The sequence below is a fragment of the Stegastes partitus genome, unplaced genomic scaffold (genome assembly GCF_000690725.1).
Source record: "Stegastes partitus isolate 25-593 unplaced genomic scaffold, Stegastes_partitus-1.0.2 Scaffold136, whole genome shotgun sequence".
NCBI lineage: Eukaryota > Metazoa > Chordata > Actinopteri > Pomacentridae > Stegastes > Stegastes partitus.
Genome location: NW_007577867.1, coordinates 283,717 through 311,543, shown reverse-complemented (window position 1 = coordinate 311,543; position 27,827 = coordinate 283,717). Strand labels below are relative to the sequence as shown.

Below are 27,827 nucleotides of genomic sequence, written 5' to 3'. Positions count from 1 at the left end.
CAGATATTACAAAACAAACTTTATTAAACAATGTGTTGAGCAAAGTTATATTTAAACATAAATAAATTAGTAAGCCTGTCATACAAGTTGCCGTCTGGATCATATAGAAGCACGTGATAAATGTAGTGTGCTTTTTTACCAGTAGAGGGCATTGCTGCACCATAACTGCAGGTGAGATGCTTATTGGTATGTAGAGTTCCAACTTTATTTGAATCTCATTCATTTAACATGAGATTTTATGATAATCGGCAGAATCGGAAAGGGTATGACTTCAGTAGTATTTAATAAGTGCTTATTTCAGTCACAGTACTATCTATTGGAATGTTTGAATGCAATAAAAACATTTGTACAAATCAGTTCTTGTTATATCACCACTCAGTAAAATGTTACTATTCTTTTTGACTGTATCAAACTTCACCAGCCTTTATCAAACATGTAAAAATTACAAATTACCTTTTGGCTTTTGACATTCTTGGCACTTAAACCCCCCCTGACATTCAATAGTTACCACATTTAGCTCATCAAACTTCCAAAAACTTTCCTTTGGCAGCTGTTATGGTATCTGCAAAGCTACCATGCACTATCAAATAGTGTAAAAAAAAAAAAAAAACCTTGACAGTCAACCTCCGGTACAATCCAGACACCCTTCTTAAGTCCTCAGTATAACCCTTGTTTGACCAGACTCCTTTATAAATCGATAGTCTCACTGCAGATGCTCAAGGCATCGATTTGTCTGCAGACACTGATGAATTCCTCCTGCACAGACCGGTCTGCCTCAGTTGAGATGTCCAGGTCCAGGCTCTCCTGTGAAGCCGCACCCAACGTTTGGTACTGCTTCTGTGGGTCAGAGGACGCCATGTGGCCTCCTTGCTGGAGAAGCTGCCGGGCTTGCCTCTCTGGGGTCGGGCAGAGGACCAGCGAGGAGCTTTCCATGGAGGCTCGGTAGAGCGAACAGGAGGAAGAGCTGCCCCTCCAGCGTTCAGGCGAGGAACAGCTGGAGGAAGAGCACAGGGAGGGAGATGGCGGATCTCCTTCAACACCGTCATCTTGAGATTGGGTGCAAGGGGGCTGAGAGGCCATTTCCACACAGGAAGAGGTTCGATAAAGGCCAGGGTCAGCTGACAGAGGATCACTGAAGCCGTTGCTGGGAAGTGTCCAGTGGTGGTTAACAGAGAGATCGCTGCAGCGACCAGGCCTAACAGGACTGAAGAGGCTCATGGGAAAGAGGGCCTCGCTGAAAAGCGCCTCATCTATGCTGCGACGCAGGTTGATGGGAGAAGGTGGTCGTAGGTCAGTGGTGGAGTCACTGGTGAACGAGGATCCACCCGAAGGTTCCCTGCCTCCTGCATCCTCTGGTTTCTCTGAACTCTGGAAATCCAAATCTAGGTCCAGGTCTCGGTATGCCAAGGCGCGGTTGCTGTGGTAGAGGAGGTCCAGGCCGTTCAGACTGCTTCCAAGCCTCTCATCCACCAGAGTGTAAAGAGGAAGGCTCTCTGTCTCTCCAAGCCCAACAGTGTCCACGATGGCGAGCTTCTCTTGCTGGCTCAGTGTCCACTGGTAGCTCCCAGGCAGGATGGGTGACTTGGACGCCAACAGTTCAGTCCAGCAGCTTCCAGCAGCTGGAAGGTGATCAGAACAATACACTGGCTGAGCAACCACCAAGGCTAAGGTGAGACAAACCCCGAGCTCACACAGCCTGCAGCTGAACTGGAAAGCCCACCACGGCCAAGGATGGAAGACCTCCTCTCCACCTGCAACACCCATCGCATTGAGCATCGCATATAACTGAAGTCCTGCACATGCTAAAGAAAACAACGCCGAAAGACAAACTGTTACAGCTGCACGGTCCCAGTCCCGGCTCTCAGCAAAGGGGCAGCGGTTATAGCGCTCAGCTGGAGTTGGAGACGTGTTGTTCAGGTGGTAGATGTGCTTTGAATCTGCCCGCACATAGATGTAAAACACAAAATAGGCAGAAGATAGAAATGTTGACAGTGCCACAAAGGCTCCACGAGAGATGAGTGAAAGAAAGAGGCACAGGGGAGGCTTTTGCTTGTAGAATTTCAGCAGTGTCACCGGACCAAATGCAGCACCAAAGTGCAGGACAACCAGGCAGGCCAGGAAGCAGGGTCTCTGGAAGGCTGAGTAGGAGAGCTGCATTCTTGAGCGCATGGAGAGGAGAAGGAAAACCAGACCGAAAGCTGCAGTGAGGCAGGGAAAAGGTGCCTCGTATAGCATCAGAGAGGCCTCTGTGGAGGGCAAGCGGTCCTGGTGGCCATAGGCATCGTAGAGGAGTGAGAAGGATCTGGTACAACCAGCAGCCAGGAGGAACAGGCTGACCAGAGCGAAGTAGCCACAACCAGATGGGCATCGGAGTGGCAGGCAGAGCAGATTGAGCGCTGAAGCTAGCGTCAGCATCGCAAAGACGCATCCGGCGCCGTAAACATGTGCCTCCCAGGCCAGGCCCCAGGCCGCCATGGCGCTGTTCCAGTCCGTGTACAGGGGCACCAACATGGGTGGGGCTGGGACCAGGAAGGGGCTGTCTGATTGGTTCATGGTGGTGGTGTTTTGTGTGGGCTTGATGTACGAGGAGGTTGTGGAGTCCCAGGTGTAGGAGAAGTTGCAGATCCCAGAGTGTTCTTTATTGCAGTCTGGAAGGAAGGTGGCGTCACTGTCTGCAGTGTTGGACATCCAGTCGTCAGTGTACAGAGGAATTTCCCTGGGAAAGCCTGGAAAGAAAGTAGATGCAACTTTGGTTAGATTTACTTTAAAGATGGACAAAGGATAAACAAGATTAATATCTGAATATGCTTGAAAAGAAGAAGAACAAAAATATGCATCAGCTTGGAGATGGTAATAGCTGTAAACATCTACTTTTATATCACTTCAAGGCATGCTAATTGTCTGCTCGAGAGAATACATGGAAGCATTTAATCAATGTTTAAGCTATCTGGGCTGGGAAGCAAATTGGCTCCGATCCAGGATGGTGAAAGAGTGCTGTTCTCTTAATGTGCTAATCCTGAGTAAAAGCTTGTAAGAAGGCAACTTCAAACTGAGCGAGGCCCAAAGAGGAGGTGTGTGTGTGTGTGTGTGTGAGATCAGCCCACTCAGAACCACAAAGCTAGTTTTTCTTGCGTTACGTAAGCAATTACAATCTGGAGTTTCCATGCGAGCGTTGTTAATTATGATTGTGTGAGATGTGTTTTAGCGCTGAAAAGGAAGCGGTTTGGAAATGAAGGAGCAATCACGTATGTATGTGTTTGTGTGAAATTTCCAAGGATGCATGCAAAGCTCATCTACGCCGCACGCATTTATACAGTTCAATTACTGGAGGATGACTTGAATAGGATGTACACAAGTCACTTCACACAGCATAAGGCCTCACAGATGGGCAAAAAAAGATTTTCCTCGCATCCACGTCACTGAGCTTCGCCTCCTTGTTCTTGTTTCATAAAACACAACTGCAGAAAAGAGCTTTGTGAGACCTCTAGTAACAGTGGCAGCTTGAAAACCTTGCCCTCATAAAGAAAATGTGCAACAGAAAAGAGGCTGCATCTCAGTGATTTGCACACACACACTCAGACTCATCAGTCATTTTGCTGCAGGCAGCCTTATCAGAGACGATAAGTCCTCCATAAAGAGCCAGGTGCTATAATGGACCAGGGGACAGGGACAAACGGGCAGGATAAACTGACAGCGCAGTCAATCACACGGCAGACAGGTTTAGTGGAGTGTACACTCGTAAATATAGTTTGCAATCATTTCGATGTCAGCCAACGACTTTTTTATCGATTAAAAATTTGGCTAAGTACTGGTGAAAAAAAAGCACAGCCATAACTTTTGTCTACAGCAGCTAAAAAAAAAACAAACTGTGTTTGAAAGGCATTTAGACGTACCCGGTAAATACATCATGTATGGAGGTGACGTAAGGTGCCAGTTTAAGGACATAAATGTGCAGACATCAGCACCACAAAACCCCAAGTCTTTGCATATAGAATGAAGATGTCTCATTTGTTTCCGAAGTAAAACTAAAAGCGGAATTCGTGTGGTTTAGCGCTTTTGCTTTAAGTCTTTCTCACACGTCTTTTATAGGTTGTATTCTTGCGTTTCCCATCCCACCCAGTCCTGGTCCCCTAATTCGCTCTTTTGTTTATGATTTCCCTTCAACGCCCGCCTTCAAAAAGGGGAAACTCCCATAGGTGGGTTTGTTATTTTTAAACTGGGACAACGCCACTACTCTCTTTGACTGCCCTGAATTTTATAAGTCTCTTCCCATGCCTTATGTTTTCTGCTCTGCTTCTTTTTCCACATGTATAGACCCAATGCATCGCAGCTGCTATTTCTATTAGGTTTAATATGTCCACTTCTGCAGCGTTACAGAGAAACAGAATGGTTTTAGAGCTCTAGTATTATTGTTATGATGCTGAGATGCAAAAAAAAACCCATTTTACTCTGATTCATTTTAATGTGTTTTCTATACTCTGGGTCTATGTGTGGAGATCTTTGGTTGTGTATTCGTGCATCTACATGTGCTCGTACTGTACTGTTCAAGTGCCCCTTGTGAAAGAAGCTGTGCTCTCGTTGGCCTCAGATCCTCCTGAGTGGTTTCACGAGTGCTCCAGAGCCTCTCCGCTGTCTGCCCGTTGTTTGACTTTATCATTATTCCTCTATTTGCCTCCTGACCTCAGAGCTGAATCACAGTCCCAGGTTGTGATGAAAACGTCAAGCCTGAGGATATATGACCCCTCAGCCAGCTGCCCTTGCATCTGTCAGTGTGACGCGGCAGTTTTATTTCACACTGTCCTGAGCTTAATCATTTCCTCAACAGGAGGAAAAACAAGATGGATTTTTTTTTTTTTTCGGAGGCTTTGTGTTTGCGCTGATGCAGTTTTTTAAAAAAAATTAAGGCCTGATGACTGTCAAATAGCAAACTGCTGTTGAGATGGCTCCCTTATGCATCTTTCTCATAATGATCCCTCAGCTTTTTTTTAATTGTGCTATGTTGTTAAGAGCAATATGGCAGGGAAGAGAGTTAGATAGATGTGCCAGACGGTACACTTAAACATGCCACACATGTCTGCAAAGTACATGATGTACAGCCATTAGGCCAGTTAAGCAAACAGACTGAAGAACCTGTTCCACGCTGACATTTAATTTGAACACGCTGTCCTGAGGTGCCTTGAACATCCATGACATTCTGGGCAATTTAATAAATGAGAGAAAATAAGCAAATATTTATAAAAATTAAATTAAAAAATTAAAGAAATTCAACTTTGGTTTTCCTTTTTTGGTGATAGATGCCATGATAACTTTGTCATACTGCGCAGTCGACATTTTTGATTTCCCTCTAATTCTAGCCATTGTTGTGTTGCTTCCATGACTTTATATTGCAGTGAAAAATGAGCTCACGGTGAGTAAAAATGTGACAGGAGCCAAAACACCCAGAATTTGGGGTTAAATTTTATTGATGTTCAAAATAAGAGTCTACAGCTAGACGTGCAACTCTAAGAGGCTGTACTTAGGCACGTTGAGCTAAATGCTAACACCATTTTGTACTTACATGGGCAACATTAGTGTAGTTTATTAGTTTATGATATGGGGACCATGTCCAACACAATCATTGGACCGGAGTTAATTGACATCTGTAGTTTAGCAGGTTATATTTAGCATGGTCACCATATTAGCTTAGCTTAAGCATCTTAGCATGCTAATTAGCACAACACAAATGCATATGTGAGGGTGATGGTAATTTAGCAAATCTGATCATAAATCAAAATACTGGAAAAATCTTTTGTGCCAGAAATCCAACCAACAGTTAAAAGGACATTGAACATAACACCACATGAGAATTGCTTTCCAGGAAGTCATTGTCTGTAACAAATCTGGTAATTATTGGTAATTCATCTTGCAGTGGTTGACATATTTTAGACTGAAAGTGGTGGACTGACCATCTGACAGGTCAATCCCCAGTGCTGTGACCCTAACACGGCTGCAAATCGACAGATAAATCAATGACAACAATAAATATTCCTTCCAGCTCTTCACTGAAAGTGTAACGGAACAACTTGTTAGTTCAAGCTCCACACTGAATCAGTGGAAAATGCATGACGTCCATGTTGCTGATTCTCATGTTAGAAAGTACAAATCAGCTGACTTGTGTTTGTTTTTGTTGAAAGTTGTAACATTGGCAGTTTAAAATTAAAACACTGAGTGTGTCATTGCCCTCATAAACCTGCACTGTATGCATGCCCAGACGATGTCATCTTATCATAACAGACAGTAGCTGCGTGGGAAACGTGGCTCGTGTAAAACAAACACACAGCTGCAGGCGTTTTCAATGTGGGGGCGACTGATAAACTAGGTGGGACCGAGCATCGGTAACTCGTCCGTCCATTTGTTTACTTTCTAGGGCGATGACTTGAATGCCACTGGGTCAGGCTGAGTGGAAAACGTGACGGGCATCGAATTATAGTGCCGTGTTTGGCTGCCCCGCTCGTGTCAATAAATGTCACATCTGAGCTGCGGGGCCAACTGAGCGGCCTGGACGGGGTTTGGTATGTGGCGGCGGTGGCTACAGTGCAGGGATGGATCAGAGCATTACGTTCCACTGCATGCTGCTCGGTCATCTGACACATTCCTGTGGGAACAAGTCTCTCATGCCAGGCACAGCTGACACATCTGCTGGAGGCAGACACTCACTGAAAGCAAAATCCGCGGACACCAACCGAGAGGCCACAACTTAATAAAGAATTACAACATTTAATCTTTTAAAGACTTGGCATGAGTTCAACTTTTTTGAAAAGATGAAAAAGCTTTGCTGCTTGCTAGAAAGACATGTTTAAAAAGGGTAGCAGCTCTGTATCTGGTGCACTAGGTCAAATGCTAACAAATGATGAAAAATGTTGGACAAGAGGATCGAAACTTATGGCACAATAATATGACAAGCAGTATGTCCCAACTGTATGCAACAGTTCATACTTTGTAATGGGGGCTCTAGTCCCATATAGCTGGACCATTCTCTAGTGCTGACACAGTACTGTGCAGAATGGTCTGGCTGCACCTCGTTACCATTCTGCTATGGGGGATAAACAATATGCTGTGTTTATGTGTCTTTAAACCAATCACAATCGTATTGGGCTGAGAGGAAGATGAAGGACAACAGATAATTACTGGACATGGGAATAGTCACAAGCTGCTCGAATACTAACTTGCCTCCTGCACATGCACGCAGCAGTATCTTAAAATGCAGAATTTAACTGAGATGTATTTTAAAAATGTAAGTGCATGAGTGTGGATGTATGCCCACCAATAACATGATACAGATGAATGTCTGTATCTACCTACTTTCATCCCAATTCATCCATATTTTCTCCAACTGTAAAACTGCAAACATGCTGGTATTGATAATATTCAGCACCTTAGTTGACCATATTAGGTGCTAACATTTAATAATAAGTACAAATTGTTGCTGACAAGGACGGGAAAGCTGTTAGTCCTGCAAATGTCATAAACATAAAGAGTTCGGGTCGAGGCTACTTATAGACATTTCATATAATAGATTTAAAATTGTAGAGAGAAATGGGAGTTGTGATTTTGGTGCATATACTGTATGTCCAGCGCTCTCTGTTATATTTTTATATGACTATTGATGGAGAAATGTGGTACGATCGTTCCCTAAATCATTTCATACAACTCTAGGCACTGTTGCTCATGTGTGCTTTCAGTTAATGTGACGGTTCAGTTCTGACTTATGCCGTGTTGAAAGTGATACAGAAATATACCAGGTCAAACCAGGGTGTACTTACAGTCTGACATGTTTAATTGCCGTCAAATTAACGAAACAGAGTGCATATTTGAAAGGAGATTCAAAGATTATATTTATATACATTCTGTGGCCATAAACCAAAAATACTGACAGCGTTATAAACATGACCCACTCGCCACTGGTGGGCCTTTAACTTTGCTCCTTCAATTTACAACAACAACAACCAAAAACCACACCATATGGGGCCTTTAAATATTACCTGCTGTCACCCACTGAAAGCTGAGGCCCACCCAATGACAAGACACCAAAATTGAATTGTTGAAAACCTGTCAGTCACTATTTTATTTTATTTTTTAGATTAAATATTACAGCTGCGAATAAAACATTTTATGTGTTTTGGCCTTGTTTACCACGAAATAATTTCTTTTTAAAATTTTTAATTTATTTATTTTTTTTGTCAACCTGTGGTGACGTCGCCTGGTAATCAACCTCACCTGTAACTCACGCGCATCTCCCACAGCAGAGGCATGTTAGCTTAACGAGCTAGCTGCTTGTTGTTACCCTCCGGTGCAGATACAACGTAGAAACAGGGCATGTATTAAAGCGTGACACACAACGGGACGGCGGGAGAAGAGTAAAAGTTCATATTGAGCTGCTGTTCGGTGACCGGCGCTGTTTCCTCCGTCACAGAGTGAAGTCGGCCGACGCTAATTCAGACATAAATCAACCTGTCAGCAGGTACTTTCCCGCTGCGGCGGACCGGAAGGAACTAACAGGACAGAACGCTAACCTCCAGTGACACATCCCAAACCTCAGAGCATCACTGGGTGACACAGACTGAACTTTCTTCAGGGTTGTACTGAAATGCGACCAACCAAACTGGACTACAGTGAGATAAACTGAGGTGCTACAGTGCAGTCATCACACAGGTAAGATATTTACATTCTCTGTTAGTTTATTGTACACGTGAGCCAATGTTTGATGCTGCGTCCTCAGGTGTGTGGTTATGCGGCCTCTGAGCCAGGCAGGTACACTGTGAGGTAAAACTCAAGTGTTGTGGAATCTGTGAAACGTTTTGACTTGTGACAGTAAAGAAACAGGTGTATTAATGATGGCCGCATTCCATTTAGTGGAAGTCGTACTTTTGCGCATGCGGGTTCACTGTCATGTCTTTAATGGAACTGAGCCATCAATAACTCCACCGCCCTACTCTGAAAAGTCAAAGTGTGCATTGTAATATCATTATATATCCAAAAAGATTTAGTAAGTCCTCATACATAGCATGTCAAATTCAGTATGCCAAAAATACACACATGTCCTGCTACATCTGGCCAGATTTTGCAGTTTGCAACCCAGCATGCGTCAAGGTGCCTATGCGAGTATGCACAAGATTGCACCGCTCATTTTTCCCTATAGGCTGCAACGGTTAAAGTTTAAGGCACAATACCAATGTCCCAGTTGTACGCGTACTGCATGAGACGGTATGTACTTTGTGACGGCAGCCTTGGTGCATACTTAAAGCAGACAGAAAATGTTTTAGAAAATGATTGCATTCCAATCATAGACTGTATATAAAAGATAGATGTAGCATCCAGGTCTGAAAGGGAAGCCAGTGTGGTTGTGACATAAACCTGCATTCTTTCTGATAGTTAGCAGGTGGCGGATCCTCTGGTTGCAAAAAGAAGTCTGATTTTGTAGATGATTTCTTTAATCTGTTACCTCTGTTGCTATTTTCATGTGTTTATGGTCTCGATCACTAGTTTGAAAACTTTCTGAATACATCATGGTGTTAATTTAGTAAATTGTAGAGTGAAATAGATGATAAATTAGGTTATATTGTAGGGCGGGACTAATGTTGGCAGCTAATGTGTCACAATATGTGGAAAAACTGTGTATTTTATCTGCAGTCTATGATTCCAAATGCCAGTAAAACTTTAGTATGTCCCAATATGTAGTATGTCAAATGTAGTATGCAAAAAACACCAGGATGCCCTCCTACATTTAGTCGCATGTTTGAGTGCACTTCTTCTCTTATGCTATCTCTTAAATGCTTACTGCATGAAACGGTACGTATTTTGGGCATACTGAAAGTTTGCAATTTTAAATGCATGTGTTTTAGTTTGAAGCAGCTGCAGTTATGCATGCCGGTGGAGTGTGGCTGCACATGTGTTCACATTATGGGGTGTGGCAGGCTGTTGCCACACCCTCTATCAGGTGTTTGCTTGGAGTTGTGGCTTCTACTTGTGCTTTAAGCCTATGTCAGTGATTCATTATTTTTAAAAAGTCACTTTCCATTGGAGAATTTCAGCAGTGTTCCAGAAATAACCTGTGTCCATGCTAACACACTTGAAAACATAAAATGCAACATGGGATGGTTGTAAATAAAACATAGGGTTGTCTCCTGCACATGTAGACACGATAAGCAAGGAATTGAACAGCACAACAAGGTTAGCGATGCCTGTAATTCATCATCCATGTCGAGTTATCCATGAATAGTCAAGACCGATGTCTATGTTTTTTCCGGAAAAGAGTGATAGGAGCGGAACAATTCAGGGAAGGACATGCAGTGACTGATAAGAGCCAATCAGGAGACAAACATGGGCTTCATCGCTTCTCACAGTGTCCGTTTCTGCCTGTCCAGACTAAAGTACAATCCTGGAGTTTTCAAACTAAAGATGGGTTAGCAGTGTTTTCAGCAGTCTGTGTTTTGGGATTTCTAAAATGTCACAGTGGGATGGATGCTAGGCATAAATACAGCAAAAGGAAAACATTTTAGTGTGGACCTTAGGGCTAGATGAAAGGGTTAGGCTGAAGCAAATCGTCCTGTGGGGGACAATGAATGTCGACAGTTACCAAATTTTTCATGACATTTCATTGCTATGAAGATATTTCTGCCTGAACCAAAGTAGTCGACAGACCAATTGACATCCCTGAAGCTACATAACACTAGCAAAATGGCCAAAAATTTACATCAACTTGGTAAAACTCCAGGTTAATCCCTCTTTCGCGCAGCTAAAACGTGAATATTAACATCACTGTCAGATTGATGGCTCAGTATAAATCAAAAGAACTCCATCCTGGTTGTCTTAAGTCAATTCTGTCAATTATTAATAAGCGCCGACAGCACGCGATAAATCAATGAGCAAACCCACAGTGGAAAAGCTATTAGTGCACGGGGCTGTATTTACGTCTTCATTTCTTTCAGCCCTGCTAATAAATCTTGAAAGGTCTCACCTGAGGCACCTAACCTGTAGACTGGCTGAGGTAATAAAGCAGGAGGATACGTCTGGTGTTACATGGACTACAACTACCCCGCGCTCGTCTTTAATTGGCTACCTCCGTGTTGATTCCGCTTAATGAAACTGAGGACTCCATGTAGTTTTCATCTGATTGCCTTCATTTTCAATTTGGCTCACCGCAGAAAAAGCAATTTAGTGGGAGCTTTTGGAGAAGTTGGATCCTGCATACTGACGAGGGGCCAGTCGTGTGTGTTGGGAAATGTGGGACTGAGGTTTTTTATCTGCTTCTGAAACCCTTTGATTCAATGCAAAAACACCTGCTGTGGGCTCATTAAAGCAAATACAAGAGTTTGTATGGCCACTGTAAATATGCACAGCCAGTATGTGTCGCAACAGATTTTTGCTTGAGGGAGAACACAGTTAAATAGCAGGTGCACAGAGTAGTAACATTGTTTGACTCACTTATTCGTGACACACCAAACTAAACAGCCCCGTGGCGTCTCATCATCGGCGTGTGGCACATTTGACAGGTCTATTTCTGAAAATCACTTGACAGCATCTGCTATTCTGGGCAAAGTAATGTGGGTTACATCTGCTCCTGTGAACTGGGCCAAAAGGAGATCTTTTAACAAACACGTTTGACCAGAAATTAGCTCCAAGATGATGGACTACTGTGTAAGAATTACACCTTCACATTTACTAGTGAGATTGTGACAGGCTTAGTCCAGAATAAGTCTGTTCATATTGCATATTTTTATTACTATGAATACATGCCATGAAAAGATGAAGAGTAAATTGTTCCTATAATATACTATACTGTCTGTGTTGCCAAAGCCTTATTATTATTATCTTTAAAATTCTATGCCATCAAGCTCTATTAAAAACACCTCAGTGATCCACACTGTTGCAGTAGGTGAGCCGTTCTTTCCTTGCAGTGATGATTGGCACTGACATTTATTTTGAGTGAACTCCACATTTACCTCCCTGCTGCCGTGAACGCTCACTAGACACTAATCCACTGCTGAAAATAGTCCCCCCCCTCAAAAAATAAAAATGAATGAGCTGTGTTTAAAACTCCAACTGTGAGACTGTAAGCTGTGCTTGGGGCTAAGACAGATTTGAAGTATTGAGAGATGGTGATGGTTTTACTTGTGTTGACAGATGGTTTCCATCCAAATGTAGCTCAAATCATAACTGAATTCCCAGAAAATCTACACAGGAAAATGCATTTATGTCTGTTTTTATGCTCTGCCATGATGTGAACATCAGGCTCATCAAGACAAACAGCTGGTGGAGTTGATTTTCCAGTCAGGTGCCATTAAGATATTGCAGAAGATGAGGGACGTGAACTAAACTTAACATGATGGAAACAATGTAAAAAATGTGACAGAAATATGTAGTTAATGGTTGTACATGTGTTCATTTGAGTACTGTCTCCTAATCGCTATAAACAGATCTGATGTGTTTCATGTCTTTATTGAAGCATCAAGCTTCAGTATAAGTTTTATCTCACGTATACTTAGGGCTGATGTTTCCAGGTTGATTGGTTGGTCGATATGTTCTCATCTAGTCACATTCTCAGTTGTCGGGACAAACCTTGGTGCTGCATTCTTAAGGTGCTAAAAGTGCTACATCAGTAGCCTTCCAAGGATCAATTTGTGATTTTTGGTGGCGGAAGGAACTCACCCAGCCTACTAGAAACTTCAGGGCCTAACTTATCTGAAATTTACTGAATGCTTACTCAGAGTTGGCTTCAAACCATGCTATGCTAAATAAGCTGTCAGCTTGGCTGCAAGTCAAGTGTAAGTTTTGCAAACAACACTTTGTACATCACAGCTCAACAGCCAAATATGTGAACGCGATAGGCAGACTTTCGTCCATATGTATCTGGGCAGGTGGATGCTCATCGGCTCCCACACTGTTAGATGATCGTTTCTTTGTAAAGTAACGAGTATACAATGATTTCAGAAGTTATCTTTTATCTGTATATTTGTTTTTTTGTCTAAGCCTGAGATAGGGCTAACAGGCAGACGTTGTTGCTGGTTTGGTTAATGTAGCGATAACGTGCAGATTTCCTTTTTTGAGTTGATTAAAAAGTGGTACCATTTCCATTGATCAAGATTTTGTTTGACTGCAGCCCCACAAACTTTGTATGGCAAGATGTATCTGAATGGACCTCTGTTACCTGCACTATTTGTACCTATTGTGTTTGGATGTTTCATCTCTAACAAGGAAGTGCAGCACACACACTATAAGAGCCTCCTGCCATGAATAGATTTATGAATAGAATAAAATTAAATAGATTCCAAAGCAGAGTTTAAAAAAAAACACTTTACAATTGCAGCAAGGAGCTTCTGTGTTCTCATTGTTGTAACGGAAGCCGCTGTCATTGAATCAAGAATTATTAATGTGAGGGACAGTACAGAGAAATAGTTGTTCAATGGGTGGGCATTGTTCCCCGTCTTTCCTGTTCTCAAGAGTTCTCTGAAGGCACAGCTTGAATGAGTAGTTTTCTCCTCCCATTGGAAGCAATTAGTAGCTGCAGGCAAAAGATGCAGGGTAATTGTTTCTCGCAGTCCTCTGACAGATTTACAGATACTGAAACAGCTACAGGACGGCTTATGAAACAAACGGCATGCGGTCTTTTTCCCTGTCCTCCTCGCAGCGTGACAGTGCAAACACATGCTTCAAATAAATCGGATTTCGAAGTTAGTTGCAGCGTTTGTTTACATCTCGAGGGATGTGTTTTCTCACCTGTGCTCCGTGGCTGGGACGTTGTCAGGAGCTCAGCGGATGGAGTGGAAACGTCTGCCAAACTAGCACCGCCGTCCCCGTCTGCAGCCGAGGGAACCACACCTTCCTCATCCTCCTTATCCTCTTCGCCAGGCAGCTCTGGGAACACACATGCGGTTTAACCCTGAGTGATCTCAAAGCGATCAGGAATACAACTTTAATTCACACAGCATTATAGCTCCAAAGCAGTCTGAGTAAAACACATTAGTGAGTCTGGTGCTTTCCAAAAGAAAGTTTAACCCTCCCTGTTCTCTGATCACAGCACGTCTGAGATTTAACTCTGCAGAAAATGGAAGGACTATATTTCTTAACCCAGTTCTGTCAGGGATCGGACTATCATCCACTTAGTTGGAGCCAGTCATCCATAGCACAGTAGACTGGGCCTCTGTGGTCTAATTACAGTGACATCCTTATGTGTATGTGCATGGGTGTGTACATCCTGGTTCGTCGCAAAGCCAGACTCCTTCTTGGAGCCACAGTGGAGATAAAGAAAGAACATTTCATGAAGAGCACAAACGGAGAAAAAAGAGATGCAAGACAGATGGCAAAGAGATGGAGAGAATGACAAATTAATAACTACATGACAGGGACTTCATTCTTTTTTTCCCCTTTGGCTCAGTTTGGTTCACTATCAAAATATGTTTTCACACTCAGCCCCCCCCCCACATAGGAATTGTGTGTTTTACATCATAGCCATTAATGACACCAGATGAGATGTGGGGCAATATGCAGTAAATGAATCTGTTGGGAGGAAATGAAGAGCTTGTGGGACAGCAGGTACAGTTTTAGATTATAGCTTCAGAATTAATATTAATAAAACTACCAAGGCAGAATAGCGAGGAGGATAATGAGTTAGGGGGAAAAAAACCAACATCGTAACAAGAACAAAGCAACGCAAGCTGCTGTCTTAGAAAATAATCTAGGTCATGTTCACAGCTCTCAAGGTAATCGTAAGTTTTAAAAGACTCCAAAGACGAATCCGCATCACTTTATTGCACTGTTGACTCCCACACAGCGAGAGCTCTGTCTGAGCCAAATGAGATGGAGAGTGATGAGGAACGGAGTTCAGCGCTGCACATGAAGGCACCTGCACGTACACATGTAATCTGGACTAAGTCTGAGTCAATCCCACATTTAAATCCCAAGTCTGTGAAACCAGGGACTTGAAAGTCTGACCGTGGAAAATCAGAAGCTAAAAACTGATGGTATGGAGCAGTTGTTTTTAAATTTAAATTTTAAATGTACGTCTTGTTTTCACCAAGTGTGAACATGAGAATGCATGAGAGTGACTCATTTATGTCACTCTGCTGTCAGTCTGAATTCTAACTAATGTATCAGTCTTTAGTGACTTAGTTTGTTTATCTCAAAGCTTTTCAAGAAAAGGTAGCTTATCTGGACAAAAGATTATTAGTTAAATTTGTTGAACTCTGTGAAAATCTGTTGCAAAATGTTTAAAGCACTGAAATATTTTAATCCTAAAACCTTCTGCTTGAATGTTCTCTAAGTTCCCTTCTTCTAAAAACAGGTCATTTCAATTGTGCAATGTCAAAGTCCTGATTAGTGCTAGTAAATTTGTAATTATTATGCGCATTTATAGCTATTATTCTGATTTACCAAGAGCTTTTAATAGTTTAGCTGAAAACTCGAGGCTTAAAGGTCCCATATGGTAGAAATCTGTTTCTATTGTACGTATGAGGACCTTGGAGGTGTGAAATAAAACGAGAATGCTTACTGCTGCCATTCCTTAAGCGCAGGCACAACACTGATTGCAGCAAACAAAGCGCACAGGGAGCTTGAAGTAGAGCGGTAAATATGAGGTCTAGAACGGTTGCATTCTGGCACTTTTTTTTTTTTTTTTTTAATCTAATTTTTGTAAAGAAACTGTAAACTCAATGTATTGTTAGAATACTTTTTGAAAGGCGTAGTCTCACTCATGCTAGTTCATGTCTGTGTCAGCTGCTGTGGCATTAGATGACATTACCATAATTTCGTCTAAACTAATGAGATCTGATTTAAACGAGATAAGACGAGTATATGAGTGCACTCACTCATTCACTCTCTCATGGACAAGGGAAGTCATCTCTTCTGCACATCAAAAGCAAAATTACTGATGAACAGCCATTTATAGAGACTGCTGATGGAGCAAAAATAAAAACAAGAAGATGAGATAGAGGGAGGCGTAAGCAGAATGTACTGCCTCCATTTTGCTTTCTGAGCAGCTCAACGTTCCACATGCAGGCTGAAGTATCCCTTTGACGTCTGCTTAATTTGTACATACATAATTTTCTTTGGTCTGACACTCTATCAATTTTTTCTTAGTCACCAAAAAGAACAAGGTTTCTGTGTGTCTGCTTCATTGTAAGCCGTGAACTGAAGTAATAAAGACCAAGGTTTCATCCAGAGATGTATCCCAAATTGCAGCACCCACACTGGGGAAGTCTTTGAGGCAATCGTGGTCATTTTTGGTGAGGCAGTTATTATGCAGTATTTAGCGGTTCACAAGATCCGTATTATCTTCAGCCTCCAGAAATGATAAGGGAAAGATGATGTTGCACTCCATTACACTTTTTATCCATGTAAGCGTTCAGCGAGTTAATGACAAGAATACATGCATGGGCTCATTATAAATACACTGAGCTAAGAAAGACTAGGAATGGGTTGGGGGGCAGTGCAGAAGAGATTCAGATGCTCGTAATTAGATTCATCATAATGAAGTAGTACGGCTTAGATAGACTCACTCATCTTACATTTAGTTTCTATCTGTACTTGCATACAATTGCATCATGTTGCTAATTTGGTTCATTTTCAAGATAGTTGCTAAGGACTGTAGAGTATTTTCTATCTACAGTCTTACTGAAGATCAGTCTGACATAATCTCTGTTGCACATTTCCATCCGTCACTTCTTTTCCTGACGTTGAGAACTGTCGGGTCAAAATGCATAAAACAAACCCGCTTGGTAAACTGAGTTATTATGAGAAGATTAACATAATATTAAAGCCACCACAGTGTTCTATGTTTGCATTAAAGGCAATTTCCCATGCAAAATCTATCAAAGGACATCAGATATTCATGTCACATGCTTTGTGTGTAAATCTATTTCCATAATCGATTAATCCGTCATTGGCCTCACTTTAGCTGTTTGGTCCATTGCTGGGATCGCAGAGGCAATATATCCTTGCAGGTATTAGAGATGTGTGCAAAGGTCCTGTCTCGCCGCTGCCCATTAGTACAACATACAGTAATGGAATCGGTGGGAGGAGGGGAAAGAAAGAGCAGGATAAAGGAAAGCTTTTTGGAGGAGAATTTACAGCAGTGGATTTACAAAACCTACATTTTCAGCCCCTAGTTCTTTTCCTCTCTTTTTTTTTTCCTGCTCTCTCTTCTCATAATTGCCCTTGCTGTCGGATGTCGGTGTCCCTTAGTAGGGAATTTGACACAGATGCAGAGCATTGCTGTTTTTTTTTTTTTTAACACCTGACAGCCTCCTCAAGGGCAATGCCACACAGCAAATGCTCTCTCGATCAATGAAAACCCACCCGCTTTTTGTGGTGAAGATGTTCAGCACCTCATGTCGCGAAATGATTCCCCCTGTGCAGCTTTAAGATAAATCACAGCACGCAGATAGAGTGCTCACATCGGGGTAATGTATGATAATGCGGGGGTACGGTGCTTTCATTTTCATATTAGTCTCCACCTGTGTCCTTTGGCAAGGTGTGCATGTTTAAACACTGCAAGACCCCAGTTCAGTACTACAACAAGCAGAAGTGCTATTTCTGTTGGTTTCCATTTCTCCTTGAATGACCAGGAGCTTCTCTCATCCTTGTCAAGACATTTCAACCTTCAAAGCAGCCGTAGCTGACATGTCTGTCTCCTGAACAAACTGACAGGGGATTTGTGTTTGTACAGACACAAAAAGATGGCAAAGAGGGAGGGAGGGATAGAAGGGACTAAATGGCAAGAAGCATGTTCAGCATCCACGAACAGCAACTGGCGAGCGGATGGTCCCACAGGAGAGGTGGTGGTTTCGCTGAGTGTGCGCCTAGAATACTGATACGTGAACACAGCAGCCCTCCCCACCCAGCTGAAAGCCCCCTTTCTGTTCTGTATGCCACCACATGGTGTACAGCTGAAAACAAGTGCAGACACAACACTGATCGCAGCAGACAAAACACAATATCCACCAGTTTCACTGCAGGCAGCGTAAAGTAGAGTGTGACATAAGAGGGCTGGAATGGTTCCATTCCAACACTGTAAGAAAAAACAAACTAACTCACAGAACCTGTAATTTTAACATATTGACAGAACACTTTGCTGCTTGTAAATATCTGAACGTTGAAGCACATAATTCATTCTCAAATGTGGAAACAGCAACTAAATAAAATGATTGCGTGTCAAGCTCCATTAGTAATTGCTCTTGAACGTCATGGACGATGGGTCATTGAAAAGCTCAGAAAACAAGTTTAGACAATTCTGTGGCAACATGAGAAATTATGTGTGCAGTAGAAAATAGTTTTATGACTGGACAGCTTCACAACAGTGAGTAGAAAGGCCTTGATGTGATTGTGTTGTTAGTGCCAAATCATTTAAATCTAAATAAAGAATAACATGATATATTGTTTTTGAGGGTGAATTTATGAAACGGTTGTTGTAGAAACATGTTCAGTAGAAATTTTCAAATGACTAGATTAACAAATATCAACGTGTTGAAAAGTAGCATTGGTACAAGGAAGACGCTGTAATTTTTTATGTGATTTATTTAATGCCGAATACATTATGAATTATAAAAAAATTAATACGAATATAAGGTAATACCATTGTGTTTAGATTATTCATTTTATTGTTCCCTAATTGTTTGTGTAATTTTTTGTAGACTAAAATTAATTTAAATGTATCTATATGCATACGCAGAATATGATTAAGTCTTGTGTGTATACATCCACCACACAGCCATTGTTTTTATCAAGCAGAAGCTGAGCATCACTGGTTGATAGTAATCGACTCATCATTTTCTGGCCTAACCTTTGACCCTAAATGATGAATGTGTCTGTAGACGGAGGAGACTCTCATTAAACATACAGACACCACACTGCTACCAGTGTTGGGGGATGGTCAGGGGAAAGGAGGTATCGCCTCAATGTCGTGTCAGGGTCTCCTGAAACCAGAAGCTGTTTGAGCTCATCATCTTTCCCTTTTCATGCATGCGGAGACAAAAACCCCCATCGAGGAGTTTCCAATCAAACACTCCTTCCTTCCATTCGCTGAGGTAATGGCTCATGCAATGCTGAAATGGAAGCACTGCTTGAGAATTCATCATAGATGGTTAAAGGGATAGTTAGAGGGGAAGAATAGTTTTATTAAAATAGGGTGGTATAAATTGCTTGCTGGTAGCAATTGTGAAATGCAAAATTAACTCAGGGTACAGATGAGAGCAGTAAACAACAGCATCTTCTTAACCACCCACAACATATTGCTCAACAGATTCTGATGCTTTAAAGCCTTGGAAACACCATAAAGACGAGTCAATTTGTGGTGGATGGTTCAAATGTTTTTTCGATGGTGTGTTTGTAAAGCTACTCCCATTTCTGAAAGCTACCATGTTGTTGCTATTTTTATATCCTCACGTTCAGCAGCCTGTTGTCTATGCACGAAGACCAGTGAGTATTATGATGTTACGTCAACAAATCATTAAGTTTTCAAAAAACGGTTCAACACAAAACTCATCAGTCTTGTTCCATTAATGCTGATTCTAGACATCTACTTATTGATTGTTGACAGGGTTTCAACAGGATCTGGATTTTATGCAAATCTCAGACCTTTGTCCACTTACCATGTCCAAAATGTCATTGATCAAGCCGGACTGTCTGCAGCCTTTTGACAGCCTTCTATTGAACACTAAAGACCTGCCTGCACATGATTGATCACATCTTTTGAGTCAATCCAACCGTTATTGATTTGTTTAACTTTGCTTACCTCCTGCTATTGGAAAGTTAACCCATTGACTCTGAGTTGTGCTTGTTATGGATTCCCAGACTAGTTTATGATCGATCCCCGGGGCGGTGGAGGTTATCCCTGGATTTTCCTCCTGCCTTGCCTCTGAGAAGCCCAGGTCAGCCTCACTCTGAGTGGGGTGAGTTTCTGACATTGTGGTCTCTCCAGCCTGGAGGGTGATGCTAACAGTGGAATCATTTGGTCCTGTAATAAATATGGTTTCCGTGGAGGTAGGGCGAGTAGCAGGCCCCAGAGTGTGTCCGCTGGTCAGTGTGGTCTCCACCAGTCCCGGATTTGTCGTTGTGGTTCGGGCTGCTGCCCATGTCAAGGCAGTGGGAACTGTAGTTTCTGGTGCTATCGTTGAAGAGATCTTTTCTGTAAAATCCGCAGCCTCCTGATAAACACTGTGTTCATCTGGGAGGTGTTGTGCAGTGGCACCCATGCTGGGTTCAGCTACTCGCGAGGTGCCCCATGGTGGGTGGGTATGTGTTGCGTTTTGTTCAGGAGCGTTAGTGCTGGTGGGACTGTTGGTGAACAGAGTGTTTCTGATAGAGCTGCTTGTGGGAGAGTAGGAGTCTGAAACAAGAGTATCATTGTCACTCTGAACTAAGCTGCTGTGTGGAGAATCTGATGTCCCTGTGGGAAGTGATTCAGTTCTTATCTTTGTCACGCTGGTTAGGAGCCCCTGAGTCAAAGTGGTGGGCGGTTGAGATGCTTCCGAAATGCTCTCTTCTCCTGAACCCGACTGGTCTTGCAAGTGATCAGTCGGTTCTGTCAGCCCTTTGACAGCTGTGGTCAATGCAGCTGTCTCGTCTTTACCGTCCGGATTCCCGTAAAAGGGGATACGAAAAGGCAGCGAGGGAAGGGAAGGGAGCTTTGGCAGAGATGGTTTCCACCAATAGGAGCTGGCTTTATTCTCAGGTGGGCTCTCGTGTGATGGCGTCGGTCCCCAGAGGGCCTCTTCGTCAGCGAGAGCCAGCCTGTGAAGTAGCAAAAAGTACCAGAAGAAGAGAGCCAAGGTCCGGTGGAGGCGAAGCATGCTGTCGACAGTAGCGCACGGACCGGTCACATGTTGTTCTCCATCCTCCTGCTCCCTGAGGCGGGTTTGACTGGCTCGCCTGCAAAACGGCCTAGAAGACAAGAACACACAGGACAGCGGGTGACACACTTTTCCTCCACCCTTGGACTGCTAAATTTGATCGCTTGATAGATTTTTCATCTGTCCATTTTTCTTTTCGTTAAACATTTTTGGAAGGCCCAGCTTTAGTTCCTCGGAGAGTGACCTGCTTTTTTAGACGGTTTTTCCAGACTCTAAAGTAATCAGCTATAGAAACTATGCCACCCATTACAAGCGACTGCTGAAGTTAGCAGGCTAAAAAAAAAAAATGTCACCCACCACAAATCACAACAAGAACTTAAGTATTACTGACACCCCGCAATTAGTGGTGTTCTGTTAGATGTGGTGGTCAGTATTTATGTCATGCTGTTGCTCACATGCATACCAGGTTGCAGTGACCAATTAGAGAAAGAACTTCCCTCCATATGCATCCTATTCAGCAAGGAGTGGTCAAGAAATAATGTTTGAGGGTTGGGTTGGGGGAGGTTAGTGAAGAATTAGGGTCTGGCTTGCCAGCCTAAGAATAGAGGGACCTCTTATTCTTTTGTGAAGCGCCGAATGGTTCAAAGTCACTAGCCTGTTGCCTCAGTGAAAAGACTGGAGCTCCAAAGGAATTTCCCCTGTGAGAACAACAACCTGTATGCTCTAGCTGTACTTAACTCCCCCCCTCAATAACCCTCAGCTTTGGCCTTGCTCTCTTTCAATCTCAGATTTATTTGTTCTTTAAAGCGGACATAGAAAGATCTGTTTGTGTGGGAGTGGAAAAAAAAAAGGCGTCAACATTCAAAGAAAACTGCTATCATAGTGAAGTTGTCTCCAGTTTCTCTACCATGCTCTCATTCTCTTTACAAATGTTGCTTCACACTTCTTCTTCATTTGCCAGCTTCTGTTCTTCTCTCAGACAAATTTATTTACAATTCCCTTTTTGTCCCTAATCCATGCCAGTTCTCTCTACTTCCAAGCTATTTTCTTTTGCACTCGCTCGCTCTAGATCACTGAGCCACTGTCGTACAAATCTAAGGCTAGTTCTCACTGATCAGGAAGACCAGGGCTTTGACCACTCATCGCTCCCTCTGTTCCCGCCTGGAGGGATGAAACCGGCCTGGATACACAGTCAGATGCTCACATATGAAGCCTGACTTCCAGGGGGTCAAACACAGAGCTTCCCACACACTTCCCAGTTTTAGCATTTTGACTGAAGAGCATGAAAATCACTTTCCAAGGAGGTGAGGTTGTTTTTAGATTCCTGTTTGTTCAAGCCTGCACCAGCCAACCTGCATACAGTCGCATTTCATGCATGCAGAGATATGATCGCAGATGAATTTGGTCCTGACTGTGCATGTTAGCACAACGATGTTCGCCTACACGTACCGTTCTGTAGCAGGTACACACACCCACACATCCAGCCTTTCCTGGATTCTTCAAGACATTAAGCCAGCAAAAGACGTACAGAAACACCAATAAATGTAAGTGTAAAAGGGAAACATGTTGTGTTGAAGCTTAAGGGAGTCATCTTTCATCCTTTATTTCCCTTTTGTTGATTTGATGCATAAATTATCAATTATTTAGACCGCAGGGAATATGTATAATTTATTTGACTAACATTCTCACATTTCACTTCAGTATCACTTTCATTTGGAGTCATATAGCGTCGTAAACGTGAACTCATGCAGAGTGAAAAATGCTTCATCTTCCTTTATCTGTCTACATGTTTTCATGGGGAGTATATGTCTGATTATATCATTGCCTTATTAAAACATTTTTGCAGTTAATTATTTATGAATCAAGGTCAGGTGATAACACTAGATCCCACTGTGTCTCCTAACACACTGAAATGTTTACAGCAGATCCCGAGCCATATTAGCATGCATTTGGGGTTGTGCTTCTAGTCACTTTGCATCCAATATTCACTGTCTTTGTTACTCTCTTTTTCTATTAACACCTAAAGGTAACAATCAACTGCTAAAGGCTCCACTGTGTTCATCTGTGACTTGCTAATTTTATCTGTCTGCAGTTTAGGACCGTGTAGGGTGCAGTGGGTTTATCAGAGCTGCAGCCAGACAGTGAATCAGAACATTAAATGCAACTGCATCACTGCTCCTTTAAAGGTGATTAAAGCTGCGGGTAACTGCAGAGTCAGGTGTTATTACTTTGTGGCTTCGTCACTGTGAGCGACACATTTCACATCCACAAAATCATGATAAAAAAAATAGTGATAATGGCTCCTTTAGACAAAATGCCACCATTTGTTAGAACCACAAACAGTAAATACAGGAGGATTCTTGGATTTTCAACTTTCAATTGCTAATCTGTCACGTACTGTCCAAATCTGAGCTCAAAATTGTGATATTTCATCAAATCACTTTTTTTTCTACAGTCTTATAAGAAAGTAAAGAGTTTGCTCTAACCAGATGCTGTAAAAAACAAATTATTCTGTGTTCTTCACCACAACCGTGAAGCCATGAGTGACTCAGCTGTGTCCAACAGTCATGTGACAAAAATTCAGTGACTTAATGGTTGAACTGGGCTGAACTGCAGGCTGTGTTTACAAAGAGCAGAAAGGAGACCAATATAGAAAACAGAGTAAAAATGTAAATAATAAACCATCTACACCATTTTTCCCAATCTTTGTATTGCCTGGGGACACTTGGAAAAATGTTGCTCATGTTGATTCCATTTTTAAAAATTTTTGTGGAATAAATCATCACAGAAATTCTGCTTTTTTTTTTCATGAGTTATGGCATTATTGCTTTGCATATTGTATGGCATTTTTGAGTATCTCTACTTCTTGCAGTGCTTGTGCTGTTTCCACAGAGGTGCAGGACTTTATATTACTGTAAAAAATTAGCCCACAGTGAGTAAAAATGTGACAGGAAAAAAAAAAAACAGCTAGAAACTATTTGGGATTCAAGGGGTTAACATGTCCACATAACAGCCTCGCAGTTATTCAGAACGAGTGTTTAGCTGTCATAAACTGTCAGCGTCTCTGGCCAGAATTAAATGAGTCAGTTTCATTAACAAAACAAAATTAAACAAACTAGCCATCAAGCTAACTTACTGATTTGCAACCACCCACTAATGAATCTTTACTGTCATCGTAGATTGGACCTTTAACTTTCTTGTCACCACTCATCACCACATCAAACACAAGCCTACAGAAGTCTTTGTCTGGTTTGACAGGCAGCAGAGCAAGTGGAAAGGAACTGTTAAAAAAAAAAGTGTCTGTGGGGAATTTACAAGACCCTTCTATTATTGTGCTGGCGTTTTGTCTCAGTGCTCCCGACAAAGACGGGGTCCTAACACTGTAGTGTGCTCAGTGGAGCAGAGATGGAGAAAGAGAAGGAGACGCAGAAAAGAAGGGCAGAGAGCAAAAGACAATGGCAGCACAAGAGAGAGAGAGAGAGGGAGAGAGAAAACCACCATATTGACATTCAGTTGTGGCATTATTAGTCCAGGAGCGTAAACTCTGCAGCAGTCTCCTTGATGCTCATTTTGGTTTGTTGCTCGAGCCTCATTTTATTAACTCTGTAAACAGACTGCTGTCTTTCAGTTTAGCCTGTGTTTGTCTGTGTTCACGACAAGCCCCCACTTGATCCTTCCTCTCAGGACCATCAGCCATCTTGATCTCAATCAGCCTTCAATCTTCTGTAGAATATTCCTCCGTGGAAATTTCCCATTCCTAAATGAGTCTGATCTAGAATTATGGCATTACAAGCCGCCCTTTGATCACTGCTGTGACAGTCAGGCCACTAAAGCTCATGAAAATTAAAGGAAAAAAAAGGGAGTATAACCTCTGAGAATGAAAGTATCAAGAGAGGGAAAGGAAAGCTATAAAAGGAGAGGTGAAATAGAAGCATAGCGCCTAAATTAGAGTTGTGTGTCTCCACTGAGTGATTGAAATGGAGAGGCTGCACTCTGAGGGGAGGCACAAATGGAGACGAATTGACTGTGGCCGATGTCATTACTGTTTAACAAACCTGCTATAAGCGTGTAAAGGTCTCAGCCACAATGATACAGTGAGGATAATGGAGTAATTTACCTCCCTGCAAATGGCTACTGTTGTGGGTGATAGTTGTTTTTTTCTGAATCTGCTGTGTGGGTGTGCATATTTACAAGCACTAGTTTTTCGCTCTAGTAATATTTCCATGGTTATATGTAGGTGCACTTGCAGCCTCCTACGTGCTGTTGGGTCCTGCGTTCCTGATTGCAGCTCTTTAACATCGTGGGCTCTATCTCCCATCTGAGGAGTCACCTTTGGGCTTTTTCCCGTCGTCCTCTTCTTACTGTGATGCCACGCACGGATGTCAGCGCTGCATGGATTAAATCAGACCGGCTGCTTTAGGCCAGCAGGATTGTATTCAACATAAATTAGCACATTTGAGAGGCTTTATAAACTGTTAGAGAGCTTAATGTAGCCAGCAGGTGTCCATATATTAATCTACGTAGTCCTTGAAATTGTCAAAGAAGGATAGAAAGGAACAAGCAAGCTGAAAATGACAATGTGCTTCTGTCACGTCAAGTTAGTTTTAGTTTTCCAGTCGAATATCACAAGTTTACAAATTCGCCTCATGGAGCTTTCGACCCTGAATGATAGATGTTTGCATTTCACAACAAAGCTTTACTGTTTGAGACCATATTTATTATCTTTCAAGTTGATTCATTTCATGGTTTCATCATTGTGCACAACACAATCATCTTATCCCCGTTCAGGCATTACCATAAACACTGATTACACATTACATGGCATATTAGTGTTGCAAATTAAAATGAATCAAGGAGCTTATTGGTGAATGAAATGATTACTAGAGGTTTACGCTTTCATTGTACATGTTTACCAGGGTTGTTCCTGCTTTGCATTTTTTTTATACCCCATAACAAGGTTGTAGCTGGTACCAAAATAACAATTGAGAATTAAATTTGTTCCTTGGAGTCTAACTTACCCAAGCCTAATAGACATTATTGTGTTTTGCAGACAACACATAGCTTTTCATCAGATAAGCTAACATACTTTTACTGTACATGGTGTGATCGCGCTTCGTGTTGTGCATAGCTTCCACCCAACGGCCCGATCTGACCCAAGAACAAAACGGTTTACATCCTGTGTGCAGTGACATTGTCTTTACCCTGATCTGTCAGCTGTGTTTGATTTTAAATATGCAACCACATTGTGATAAGACTTTAGGAAAGTGTTTCCAATGGCCAAGAAATGGTGTGGTACAGAGCTCCGTAATATTTGGGGATTTTCGGTTTTGTGGAATAAATATGTGAGATATAATTAACAGGTGAGCATTGGTGGTCCAGCTATGCAGATATTGTAATCTTTAAAAACACAGATGAGGTGTTTCCAGTCTTCATGCTAACATTTTAAGCGCTTGCTGCTGTGGTTTTGTGTTTAAGTAAAAGCAAAATCCCATAATTTGACAAGCTTTCCAAACATTAAAGTGAGAGAATTGTATTTCACTTTCTTTAATACCAGTTTTTTAAAAAAGTATTGCAGATTCTTTACTTGCGTATTTATCACCATATGGTATCATAGCCTCCTGATCAGTCAAGCATGTCATTCCTTAGCTGTCATCATTTCCAAGTTTACCCTCCATTTATAATGCCCCATAAATAACTTGAGTTGTGGCAGAATTAGAGAATTGTGCGACCAGCTCCAGTCAATAGTCCCTGGACATCATTGACCATAATGAGAGCGGTTCTCATGTCTAAGAATAGCTAAAGCCATGCGTGTCGGACCAAACGAGCAGCGGCACAAGTAGGACTCCAACAGGTTACGTACGTCCTGCTGGCTTTACAACCAAACAACATCTTGAGTCATTCTATTTACAAACAAGATTAATTCTCAGCTAGTCTAATCCATTGGGTTTTCTCAGCTGATTCTTTGGAAAGTCAGTTTTCCACCTGCCGAATTCCTCTTAGAACCTGAGCAGCGCAGTTCATCATATCTTCCGAACTGTTATGTTTGTGGTCATTTATCCTTTTTCAGTTTTTTTGCTCATTAGTTTAGCTCAGCTATCTTACAGTGCAGCTTAAACTCCCCACTTTAACCACTCCCGGAACATGTTCAGCATGCTTGAGAATGACATTAATTGTGCCGGGTTAATACTTGTGTCAGCCCTAAAGCTCATGAATGCACCGAACCTGCTCATGATAAAGAACGCTCTCAAACACAGGCGTTCCACCGGCTGCCTTTGCCATGGTGACAGTTGAAGCCAAAGACGTCTCGCTAATCCCAGGGATTTGAGCACCTTTTGGATTCTGCTGTTCCGTTTGTTGGAGTGTGCTACACTCACATGCAAATGTGCAATCACACACACATACACACTGTCAATCCGTCCTTGTGAGAGCATTTGGTGCTTTGCTAACACCAAAACAGACACACGTGAATGCATATAATCTGTACATCCTTACTGTCAAATGGAAGAGATGTAATTGTATAATCGAAGGTGGGTATTTATGAAAAATACAGATGTCAACGTCTTACATATCCAGATGACACACACACACACGTTATCATATGTACAAAATACAGATTGATTGTTTGCCTATAGATTAATTTTAAACGGTTCCCTCTGATCCCTTTAATCTTGGTATTAATCAATACACCAACATCAGCCACAAGCCTTCCTATGTGGGTTTGATGAAATCCAGTATGTTTGTGGGTGTCAGTGTGTTTACCTATCATTGCAGCTAGAGTGCGTGTCACAGCCTGTACCAGCATGCATATGGGAGTCAGACCCACACATCCCTTATTTCTACAGACCAGCTGATTAAAATAAAGACAGAGAGAGAGAGAGAGAGGTACATATAGGCAGATGAAGACATGTCAGCTGCTTACCTGCAAATGTATGGAGTAAGATGGAGAATCCACAGCCAGCGGTGTGTGTGAGAGAGTGTGTGCTGCAGGCGAGAGCGTATTTCTGA

The 27,827-nt window shown here is 42.2% G+C and overlaps 1 protein-coding gene across 1 annotated transcript; it reads right to left on the bottom strand.

The window, feature by feature from the left end:
* Positions 1-4: 4 nt before the first annotated feature.
* prrt4b (proline rich transmembrane protein 4b) lies at positions 5-27,827 on the bottom strand. The gene is made up of 4 exons (XM_008278863.1): positions 27,742-27,827; positions 19,766-20,913; positions 13,756-13,893; positions 5-2,726 (listed from the first exon to the last, which is right to left on the bottom strand). Exons 2-4 carry the CDS (start codon positions 20,820-20,822, stop codon positions 688-690), a joined length of 3,234 nt encoding a protein of 1,077 aa, XP_008277085.1. The 5' UTR covers positions 20,823-20,913; positions 27,742-27,827; the 3' UTR covers positions 5-687.

Bases quoted from the DNA above. Each gene is read 5' to 3' on its own strand.
- prrt4b (XM_008278863.1), bottom strand. From the start codon at position 20,822: ATGCTTCGCCTCCACCGGACCTTGGCTCTCTTCTTCTGGTACTTTTTG. The intron at 13,894-19,765 runs GTAAGCAAAGTT...GTGTGTTCCCAG, and splicing joins TAACTTTCCAATAGCAGGAG to AGCTGCCTGGCGAAGAGGAT. The intron at 2,727-13,755 runs GTGAGAAAACAC...CTTTCTTTCCAG, and splicing joins GTCCCAGCCACGGAGCACAG to GCTTTCCCAGGGAAATTCCT.